General features: G+C 34.0%; 1 protein-coding gene across 1 annotated transcript in view; it reads left to right on the top strand.

The window, feature by feature from the left end:
• Positions 1-12,133, top strand: part of GDI2 (GDP dissociation inhibitor 2) — a 34,661-nt gene that overhangs the window by 14,967 nt on the left and 7,561 nt on the right. Inside the window, exons 2-5 of the mRNA XM_037065905.1 lie at positions 702-809; positions 2,621-2,720; positions 6,115-6,249; positions 11,723-11,921. Of these exons, the coding sequence (XP_036921800.1) occupies positions 702-809; positions 2,621-2,720; positions 6,115-6,249; positions 11,723-11,921 (542 nt within the window). The remainder of the gene's footprint in view (positions 1-701; positions 810-2,620; positions 2,721-6,114; positions 6,250-11,722; positions 11,922-12,133) is intronic.

Genomic DNA, 12,133 nt, shown 5'->3' with positions numbered 1-12,133 from the left:
TTCAGCTTATAAATCAGTCACACAAAAGGTTTTCCTCTAGCCAGAGTGGCTTTGTGTGTACACATAATAGGGACTGTATTTTTTGGACTATAAGATGCACTCTCCCACATTTAGGAGGAAAATGGGGGTGCGTCTTAGAGTCTGAATGTGGCTTATGACTTGCGGTGGTGGAGGGGTGGTGGTGGAGGGGGGATCATAGGTTATTAAATATTTTAGCACATTTTCGCTTCGAAAATTTTTTTCCTATTTTCCTCTAAAACCTAGGTGCGTCTTATGGCCTGGTGTGTCTTATAGTCCTAAAATACAGTAATTTTTAATGCTTTATCAAGGACATTAAGTGAAATTGGCCTTGTGGTTTGAAAGCTTATGTACCTGGCAGTATAGAATATAATGGCTAGTGCAGTTGAGAGCCACTGCCTTAATCCATTTTATCCAGTAGTGATCTTTCTCCGCCAGTGCTAATGTGAGGACAGTGGAAAGTTGTGTTATTATAAAAATAGCTTTAATGTTGGGGCCCACAGAGATCTATAGACTACACTTTGAACCCTGCTGTAGGGCTTTATCTTTAAAGTATGTCATATATTACACCTACATATGTTAGTTACTAAAACAATGTGTCATGAGAGGCTTTTAAAAAAAGCATGTTTGAAACATGCTTTAACATTTTCCTTCTTTTGAAGATGCTTATGCTTTCTTTGTAGGAATGTATCCTATCAGGTATAATGTCAGTGAATGGAAAGAAAGTTCTTCACATGGATAGAAATCCATATTATGGAGGAGAAAGTGCATCTATAACACCTCTGGAAGATGTAAGTATTAGAATAATTAATATGCCTTTTATACTTTGATCTTTTACTTGTGAATCTCACCTTTATTTTTAGAGGTAGTTTTAATTTTTTATTAACTGGATTAGCTGTAGTACCGTAATTTTTAGGAGCTCCGGGGCTTGTAGAAATTGAAATTGATGGTGACCTAATGGGTCAGGCCCAGTGCCAGTGCTTTCCTCATGGTCTAATTTATTTCCCCAGTCACTCAAAAAGAGATTTTTATCCTCATTTTTTTGGACAAAATAGTCTTGGTGGGGTTAAAAATGACAGAAATGGGTTATGCACCTAGGTTATATGACTACAAAGCTTAGTTCCTTTTGCTATACATGTGCTCTATTTCTACTCTTTTAGAAAAGAGCACATGAAGCATTTGCAAAGTGTATTTTGCTAAAGATACACTTAGAGAGTTATTCTCTTTGTAACATTTATTCAACACTCACATGTATGGATATGAACTGTACTGTGTTTTTTAATAGGTGATATGTAGATATCATCAATTATTTCTTAAATAATGACTGATGAAATAAGCTTAGTATTTATATAAAAACTTTTTTAAAATACTCAAGTATACATAAATGTTGAAAGAGTACTACTGAATCAGAAACTTCCATCTGGATTTAACAGTTAACATTTTGCTGTGTTTGCTTAATGTCTTTTTGTATTACTAATATCAAACCATTGACATTAATAGTGTGATACTGATCTGAATATTTCAGAATTCATCTGCTAAGAATAACATTTTCCTACATAGAACTGTTATGACATTTAAGACAATTAATGATATCCAGACCATATTCAAATTTTCCAGTGATCTCGAGAATATTGTTGTTGTGTAGTAGTGTTAACTGTTTTCAAACCAGTTTAAACATTGCCTTTGGGTTGTTTCTCCTTATTCTCTTAATCTACTGAAGCCTCTCCACTTTATTTCTTTTTTCCTTTGAAAAGTCCAGGCTAGTTTATAATAAAATATTTTTGGGTGCTTCACATTGCATTACATCAGCATGGCTCCACTGTTGATGATAGTAAGTTTGACCCTGGTAAGATGATTGCCACCAGAACTATTGTAAGTAATCTGTGGAGTACCATTCCCTCCATGCCTAATACAGTTATTCATTGTTTTTTAGTAAGATGAGTAAGCTGTCTTCTTTTCCTTTCCTTTCTTTTTCTTTTTTTTTTGTATGAATATATGCAAGGACTGGGGGATTTTTATTAAGTAAATATGTACCCACTTTGCTTATTCTCTGCCACCTTAGCAATATGTGAATTTGAATATTCTCAAAGACAAGCTTACACCTAGAGCTTCCACTTATCTCATACAAATTATAAATTAACTGGAACTAATTTTGTCTTTTCTGATGTGGAGAATCAAAAATTTATTTTTAACTCCTTATATAATTGCAGAAGCAAAATTAAGCCTTAAACTATCAAAGCTTCTGATAGCTTTCTATTCAGTAGAGAATGAGTTTAAATGATTTCTACAAATAATAAGGGAGGTATCTGTAGAACTACTGTGTTATTGACAAATTGTTTTGTAATCTTTTCTGCTAATAAAAACAAACACCACCTTTGCAATACTTATTTTAGCATTCATTAGTTTAGTATATATACTATTTAGTTTACCTGTGTATTGTAACTTCACTGACAGTTTTATATGATTAAAAATGAAATGCCCTTGTTATATTTTACCTCATGTAGTATTATTATATCAAAATCATGTCATCAAGAAAACAGTTGCATAGTATATTAAAAGTTAAATTTTGTTATATTACGGCTATTTTTTGTTTTGGTTTCAGTTATACAAAAGATTTAAAATACCAGGAACACCACCAGCATCAATGGGGAGAGGAAGAGACTGGAATGTTGACTTAATTCCCAAGTTCCTTATGGCTAATGGTAAATAATCCTAATTTAAATTTATGACAATCTGATTTAAGAATAGAAACTAAATCCTGACAGTAGTATTCCAGGTATGCGGAGATGGATTTTTTTGAATGGTTACAGCATGGTGAGTAGTATGGTACATTACAAATGTCAAGAAGCAATAAAAATGGAAGGAGCCCTGGCTGGTATGGCTAAGTTGGTTGGAACGTTGCCCTGTAAGCCGAAAGATTGTAGGTTTGGTCCCCAGTTGGGGCGCATAGGGTGCGTATGAAAGGAATCTGATCCATGTTTCTCATGTTTTTCTCTCTCTCCTTCCCTCCCTTCCCATCTCTTTAAAGTCAATAACTATGGTCTTGGGTGAGGATTTAAGAAAATGGAGGGAAATGGGTTGACTTATTAATTATTGGTTCTGAAGAAAGAAAATTATAATGTGGCAGAGTATAACATATCAAAACTGTAAGCATTTATAACAGTCTTCTTGATGCTTTGGTGACACTTAGATAATTTGGCCTTCAGAAATAATGTGTTTCTAGTTTGTAGGCTTTTTAAGTTTTTTTAAAAATATTTTTTCTCATTTTTAATCAGAGGAACTAAGTATCTTTTGAGATTGCTGTGATATTATATTGTCTTTTTTTCAGATAACATTGAAAAACTAAATTGTTAGTATAATGTCCACTAAAATAAAGTACATGCCACCACCCTTCCCCCTTATTTTGAGTTCATATTCTGTAATGAAAAAAATTATTGATTGACTTTTTTTTAGGTGGGGGGAAAGAGAGAGAGAAAAGACACTGACTTGCTGTTTCACTTATTTAGGTACTCATTGATTGATTCTTGTATGTGCCCTGACCAGGAATCAAACTCGAAATCTTGGCATATTGGGATGACGCTCTAACTAACTGAGCTACCTGGCAAGGGCTATAATTTATTTTAATGCAAAGATCTTATTTGAATTTTTTCTGAAATAATTTAATGTTAACTAAATTGTTTTGAGGTGAGTTGTAAACTCAGACTTTTTAAATGTAAGTAATAAAATTACTAAAATTAGAAAACAGATAAACAGAAAGGAAATAAAATTTGTATAACCTGCCAGGCCATATATATATATATTTCTTTTTGTTTTGTTTTTCTCTCCAGTATGTTTTTCAACAGATAAACTATGAATTTCTGAGAGTTTGTGTGATAAATCTCACTGTATACTCCTTGAAGTGTATTATGAAGGATAAAGGGAATGAATTCCTAAGGCTTTTTCCTTTATATTGCTAATCACCAGTAGACCGTGAGATTGTCCCTTTTTCAGTATCTTTACCAAACCCAGATATTCAGTTTTGTTTTTGTCATGTTGTTGTACTAAAAGACAAAATAATGGATTTTTAAAGTATCTATTAGAGGGTGAAATTATTTCCAGATGTTTATTAGCTTTTATATTATTTTAGTGAACTGTTTAGCCTTGTGCTTTGCACATTTTTCTGTTGAAGTTTTGTGTTTTTTCTTACTGCTATAATGACCTCTTTATAAAGGCTATTAAATCCCCTTTAAAAATGTGTTGAAAATATCTTTTCCAGTTGTGATCGGCCTTCTATATTACTGCTGTATTTGTGTGTTTGTGTGTACAAAAACTTTTAAATTTCATGTAGTCATTTAGGTTGATCTTTCTTTCCTTATTTTTTATTTGCAAGGCGATGCTTAAAATTTTTCTCTTTATGTTAACATTATAAACATACTAATACTTTAAATAGTTTTATAGTTGTGTTTTTTCACCTATTTTCTATTATAAATTTTCTATTTTATTATCCTGTTGTTTGAGTAGAGACTGAATTTTTTCAAAATGGCAAGTGAGTTGACCTTCAACGCCATTTATATTTTCCACTTTGATTTAAACTTTTATAATATATTAAATTCTTATATGTGGGTCTACATTGTTTTTCACTAATATATGCAGTAATTAATGTAACTGTACAGTGTACTTTAACATCTGGCTGCATAAAGCTCTTCTCATTATTTCATGTTCTTAAAGAACTTTTTTATTTTGACTAAGTGTGTTCTTTCAAATGAGCTTTAAAATAATTTTATTTGGTTTTTAAAAGAATACATAACTAACTGGAACAATAAATCAGTGTTTCTTTCTCCCCCTCTCTCTAAAATCAGTTTTTAGGAAAATATAAATAAAAGTACATTTACTAATACTAATGGCTTCCCAGTGTTTTCTTATCATTGTCCATTAACTCCTACAAAAAGCCCTTAAAGTCTTATTTTTATTTATTTATTTTACCAATACAAAAATTTACTTAACGAAAGTTTAATGTGAAAATGTACAAGACTAAATTTTTATATTGTAGTAAAACTGGAGATGTGGAGAGGGGACTCAGAAGCAGTTGGTTTCTCTGGTGAACATGGTCATTTTTCACACTCTGTGCCAAGGCTTCTAACATGATGATACTGCTGCCTCGTACCCACCATTCCAATAATGTTCTGTTGCCCACTAGTTGCCTTCTCCACTCGTTCATCTATCACAAGATTCATAAAGGGGTCAAATCCCCGCTAGATTCCTTGAACATGTCTGCCACCATTTAATTTCAACGAGAACTTCTCCATAATTTTTTTTTAGCTCGGGGTAGGTGAGCTTTGCTCGTGGTGTCTATTCAGCGAGCTCAAAGATAGCTCCAAAAGGAATTCTTTGTCGCTTACCCAAAATCTTATTTTAAATGAGACAATCAGAATGCATGCCTAGTTGTTAGCATATTTAGAAGTATTTTTTAATGTTTCAATTTCAAGATTAATAATTTCATCAGTTTGCTTTTGTAAAAGCTACACAATAATTATTACAGGTGTGAGATTCAGAATTATAATACTACTTCAAATAGGTTGGGTTTCTTTAAAGTTTCCATTACATTTTAAAGAGAGGCAACTGAGGAATTTGTGCTTTTCAGTTTCTTTCCCCCTTCCCCCTCCCCCTCCCCCGTTTTCTTTCTTTCATTAAATCTTCACTTGAGGAATGCTTTTAAATTGAATTTTAGAGAGAAAGAGAGAGAGACAGAGTGAAACATCCATTACTTGCTTTCTCTATGTGCCCCAACCAGGGATCCAACCCACAACCTTTTGATACACAGGACAGTGCTTCAATCAATGGAGCTACCTGGTCAGGGCTTTTTTTTTTTCTTTTTAAGTTGATTTTAGAGAGGAAGGGAGAAGGAGGGAAAGAGAGATAGGAACATTGATTTGTTGTTCCATTTACTTATGCACTCATTGGTTGATTCTTGTATCTGCCTTGACCAGGGGTTGATCCCACAACCTTGGTGTATCAGGACAACACTCTAACCAACTGAGCTACTCTGTCAGGACTATTGCTCTAGTTTTTAAGGGTAGTAGGATATAGGTTACAGTTTGAATTTTGTGGCTTTTATAGGTCAACTGGTTAAGATGCTGCTTTATACAGAGGTTACTCGTTACCTGGACTTCAAAGTGACTGAAGGGAGCTTTGTCTATAAGGGAGGGAAAATCTACAAGGTTCCTTCCACTGAAGCAGAAGCCCTGGCATCTAGTAAGTAATTTTATTTTATTTTCTCATAATGTTAAGATTTTAGAATGGAAAATGAATTTCAGGGATTAAACTTAATGTCCCTTTACGTCAACCATCATTCACTCATTCAATCAAACACTTAACTGAATGTCTCTTATGTGCCAGACAGCATTCTGGGCAGTTGAGAATACTTCAGTGAATGGGGTGCTCAATATTGTCTACCCTTTTGAAGTGTAAAGAGAGTTTAAATGACCATCTCTGTATCATGTACTTTGTTGCTGGAAAGTCTGAGCCTATTTAGGTGTAGAAATGCTCTTTTTATTATAATAATTCATAATAGCTATTTTTTTTGTTTCCTATGTGTTAGGCTTTGTGCCAGACACTTCACATTTTCTTGTCTTTTAAAATCACCTTATAAGTTTTTATTTTAATAGAGGAGGGATCTTAAGCCTGAAATCACATAGGTGATTTAAGTAGAAGGATGGGAGTTGAAATCCTGGTAGGGTTTGCTCCAGAGCCTTGTATTTAATCACCGTGCTAAGCTGATCTCCTAGCCTGTGTTATCCAACCTCCTGAAAAAGAAAAGATCTCTGGTCTGGCAAACCCATCTTCTGATTGGTGATGTTGCTATTCTCCAAAATCTTTACTTTTAGGAATTTCCGGTGAGTATGGAGTGATTTTATTTTTTGCCCTAAATATTTCCTCCACTGGGTCAACCATAGATCCCTGGTTAATGTTTTCTATTCTGATCTCTCTCTTCAATAGCAAACACCCCTAGAAAAGACCTCTGTTCTTTAGAATGTTGTAGTTACTGTGCAGGGCAGTTTGAGAAAGAGCAAATTTGTATAACTAAAGGGTACATGAGTTTTATATACTAAATGTTTTAGGAGTTTAGAGGAAGGAAAGGTTTGGTTGGGAGAATAGGAAAATAATTGATAAATTCGGGTAATTTTATTTTGGCATAAGTATGGGAAAACATTTTCATTTATTTTGGCAATTTCTCTAACTCCATTTATTTACTTTTGGTATTAGGGGAGAAAATACTGGGCCTAAAATGTTGAAAGACACTATAGCCGGATAGTAAAAAAAAAAAAAAACTGTAACAATTAGTTAGAATTGACAGTTGGGGAGGGAAGGGACTGGATCCTAATTAAATTGAAAGGAGTTAGTTGTGTAAACATGGGTTAGAAAATATTTTAAGTCTTTTAAATAACAGTGAATTTAATCTAATAAAGTGTTGTCATAGAAATAGTTCAAGAATTTGAATGTAATCTTTTTAAACAAAGTTTATACACTTTCATTTTTATTCTCTTTGAGCTCTTATATATCATTATATTTATTTTTGACATGCAGTATTACATTAGTTTTAGGTGTACAACAAAGTGATTAGATATTTATATAGCATAAAAAGTGATCATCGCTGTACATTATTTCCCCCTGACTTATAATTAGCAGTTTGTACTTCTTAATCCCCTATACCTTTTTTGCCCATCCCCTACCCCCTTATACCTGGCAACCATCAATTTGTTCGCTGTATTTGTTTTATTTGTTTTTTAGATTCCATATATAAGGGAAATCACACAGTATTTGTCTTTCTTTGATGTATTTTACCTCTGGGTGTATCCGTGTTGTAACATGGCAAAATGTTCCTTTTGATAGCTGGGTAATATTCCTGTGTGTACGTATGTGTGCGTGCGTGCATGCATGTGAGAGAGATATAATCTATCTTCCTTATCTATTTATCTGTTGATGGATACCTAGCTTGCTTTCTTGGCTGTAATGAACACAGGGGTACATGTCTTTTCAGATTAGTGTTTTCAGTAGCTTTGGATAAATACCCTGGAGGTGGGATTGCTGGGTCATATGGTAGTCCTGTAGTAATAGCTTTAACTACCTCTTTCATTTAACAGAAATTGAAGGACTTAACTTTTGGCAGTTCTATTTTTCCCTTTTTAATTTAATTTTTTCAAATATATGAAATATTTACATGACCTGAAAGTCAAAATTATATTAAAAGATATATTTAGTGTGTAATTCTTATTCTTACCTTTTTCACTCCATTCTTTCTAACCTGATAAATAATCATTTTACTTGTTTCTGGTTTATCCTTCCTTTTACAAAAATAAGTTAATATGTTAATGTATATATTTTTAAACTTAGGTTTAGTAAGGTATAATATTCATAGAGTAGAATTTACTGGTTTTAGTATACAGTTGTATGAATTGTTACCAATAGCTCACATTCACTGAACATTATGTGCCAGCATGTTTGCACTAAGTACTTCATGTATATTATTTAAATTTATTTTATATAGTCCTCTACTACAGCTCTGTGAGATGTGGGTGCTATTATCTTTATTTTACAGATGGGAAAACTGAGGTATGGTGGTGCAAAAGAAAAGCACAAAGTAGTGTAACTCCTGACTGGTAGAACCGTTTGGAAGTCAAATTCACCTGACTCTAGACCCCCGCACTCTTAGTACTGTACTGTATATAGTCTAGAAATATAAATTATAAAAAATGTGTTTTTTTACAGATTTTATTTTATTTTTTTCTAGTGTGAGAAGGGAGGGAGAAAGAAAGGAAGAGAAATATCCATACATGAGAGAAACATTAATTACTTGACTGTCACACGCCCCCAACTGGGGACCCGGCCTGCATTGCAACCCTGGCACGTGCCCTGACTAGGAATCGAACTGGTGACCTTTCAGCTCCCAGGCTGGTATCAGCCCACTGAGCCACATCAGCCAGGGTTTAAAAAATATTTTAACAAATCACATAGTCTATGATTTTCTTTCTTGGTGCTAAACATTTCTAGTTCCTGAGGTGGTTTTTCATATAATATGCTATCTTGATCTCTTGGCCACTTTTGGGGAAATTCTCTGATTTGCCAGACCAGACATAATACTCCAAATGTTGTTTGGTTGTTATCAGTGGGTCTGTTACTTACTAGGAAAGTCGTATAGGCAATATATTTCTATTAATATAGCTTGCTGCTGTTGGCTTTTTTTAGAAACGGTAGACACTATTGGTTTGTGTGATAGATAGTTCATGGTCCCAACTAAAACCCCAAGTTTCTAGTAAATACTTGTTTCGTGGACAGATGTTGTTTTTGTCAAATCAGTGAGAAATGTGTATGATCTCTAGAGTAATGTTAAAACAAATAGTATGTTCAGAAGTGTTTTGAGGAGTTTTCGTGAGTAGCCTTGAAGTGTGCCTAGTAAAATCTTCTATCTTATAGACAGAAAATTTGAGGCATCTATTTTATCTGGAGCACCTTGACGTCAACAAGTCACCTTTGATAAAACAGATCTAAGTGAAGCCCAGGGCCTGTGGCATTCTGAGGAGCTGTGTGTGCTGCAGCAGCCAGCCGCTCATCTGGAGTTAGGTCATCTGGGGCCTTCATTAGAATTTTGGGTTGTGTGCTGTGTCATATCTTAGTTTTTGTATGATAATAACTCTCCAATTATTTTTAAAATTCTGTGGTCAAATCTTATACCTGTTAATTGGAAAGCTTCTATCTGTTCTCTTACTGAAACTGCTCTGGATTTTGTAGCCTTTTTATTTTAAAAGTCTTGATGTGGTTGGTTTTTTTTTGTTTGTTTGTTTTGTTTTTTGGTAAGTAAACCTCTGTACAAGTGAATGAAGTAAAGTCAGATCATTTGCAGTGAAGGTAAGACTACTTAGGGGACTATTCTGAAAAATATTTTTTTCTAATTTCATTTAATTTGAATTTTTTCTTTCTATATGGTATATGCAGTATATGAGTAAATAAATTTATTTTATATTTATTTCTACCAGACGTTAATTATATGGATTGAATGTTGAGCGCTTGCTATGTGCCAGGTACCCTTCTTGGTTTGGGAGTAGGGAGGGTTCAACAGCAGGACGGAAGTAAACAAGAAGTGCTTTCCTAATGAAGTTTACATTAGTGGGAGATAAGCTATAAATAAGAAAAGGTAATAATACTGTGTAGAAAGTGGAGTGGAGGAGGGAGTATGGGGGGGGCAATAGTTTTCGATAGGAAGGCATAATTATAGAGGTAGCTGTTATAAAAATTATACAGTATGAACTGTATAATTTGAACTCTTTCAAATATGACTTTCATAATGAGCACTGGATCTCCAAAATGTTTGTAGTTGCAGTGGTTCTGGTTCTAATGCCATAAGTGCTAATCATGCAGGTCACTAGTTGGCACCATGCATGGCAACACGATGGGTGGAGAAGCCGCTGGAGCATCTCTTTTTCTGTGAAACAGGAGTAACCAGCAGGGCTGATTCTGTACATCAGGCATAAGGATGAGGGATGGGAGGGAAGGAAGTGAAAGGAGAGGAAAGGGAAGGTTAAGAAAGAAAACAGTAAAGATTTTTATTCTGACTTCTAAAAAAGCTATGTAGTAATCCCTAGTAAACTATTTGTGGTAGCTGTAGGTTCCAGCAGGCACTGTCCACATATACCTGAGTTACAAGTGCATTGAAGTAGCAACTCGTTTCTTTTTGACTGCTTTACTGACACCCCTGACAATTAAGCTTGTGCCTTAATTATGGTGCTGATACGGTGTTAGAATATTTCCTTTTAACCTTATGCCTTTTACTGTGTGTACATTCTGCCCATTTTTAAAGGCTGAGTTGTAAATACTTTTTAATGCAATAAACTGTCATTAATAGCCTCATGATCATTTGAATTTTCATTTTTGTTGGTTTCAATTGTAGTCTTGGGAAATGTTAAAAATATCAAAACATTAAACTGTTAACAGATATAAAACAAAAGTTTGAGAGTCATTTTTAAAGCTGTTGTTTTTGGAAGTAGCTGTACAGTTTAGGAAAGGAGGAAGTAGGAGACTAAAACCAGAATAATTTCTTTTCCTTTGCCTGTGTCTTTTTGCCAGCTATATACCAGTTGTAGGAATACTGACTAGTAGGAAGAGCTGAGGATTTATGTGGTAGTTCATAGCTGTCTACTCATCTGCTTTTAAGTGTGCAAAGCAGTGAACTGGTTATTTAGGACTTCATTAAAGTAAGTGACTAGCAGCATAATCAACTTCTAAATTTCTTTGAAGTCAGTTTGTTTTTGGTAGCTAAGCTTCTTTCCCATTAAATGTTGGAGTGTATCTTAATATACAGAAAAAAGAAAAGGAAGACCATTTAGAATTTTAGGCATTTGGCTGAATATCAGTCAGAATAGTTAAAACAATATTCAGCTGGATGCCTTCATAAATAATAGTTTTGTAAAGTCATGTTTACCTTGTACCTAATAAGAGACATAATTAGACATACTACATTTAATTACTTGTAATTATACTGTAAAATTTAAGACCTAACTGATCTTTTGTTAATATGTCAGTTTATTTTAAAGTTGTCCAGACTCTCATACCTTAAATTGCACGTTGGGCTAGAAGAGCCTCAGACAGTGATACGTACGGCATATGTAAACTTTCTTCCACTCTTTTCTCCAGTGTCCTATTGTGAGTGTGCTTTTTGAAAATTCTGTTTTAGGTTTAATGGGGCTGTTTGAAAAACGTCGCTTCAGAAAATTCCTAGTATATGTTGCCAACTTCGATGAAAACGATGCGAGAACTTTTGAGGGCATTGACCCTAAGAAGACTGCAATGCGAGAGGTGTACAAGAAATTTGACTTGGGCCAAGATGTTATAGATTTTACTGGTCATGCCCTGGCACTTTACAGAACTGATGAGTGAGTTTTTTCATTTATACAACGCTAACCGAATTGGCTCATTTTCCAATGTGGAAATTCTAACAAAATATATAGCAATGTTATACAATGAAAGAAGAGGCTCCAGTTACAAACTAATGTTAGAACCTTTTAAGTAAACTAAAAAGGTATTGAATTGAAATCACTTCAGAAAAAGATTTTAAATTGAACACCAGAATGAAAACTGAAGCCCT

The sequence above is a fragment of the Sturnira hondurensis genome, unplaced genomic scaffold, assembly GCF_014824575.4.
Source record: "Sturnira hondurensis isolate 20B ecotype Veracruz unplaced genomic scaffold, ASM1482457v3 Scaffold0016284, whole genome shotgun sequence".
NCBI classification, from domain to species: Eukaryota; Metazoa; Chordata; class Mammalia; order Chiroptera; family Phyllostomidae; genus Sturnira; species Sturnira hondurensis.
The sequence above is the reverse complement of the archived record's forward strand: the minus strand, read 5'-3'. Positions and strand labels throughout refer to the sequence as shown.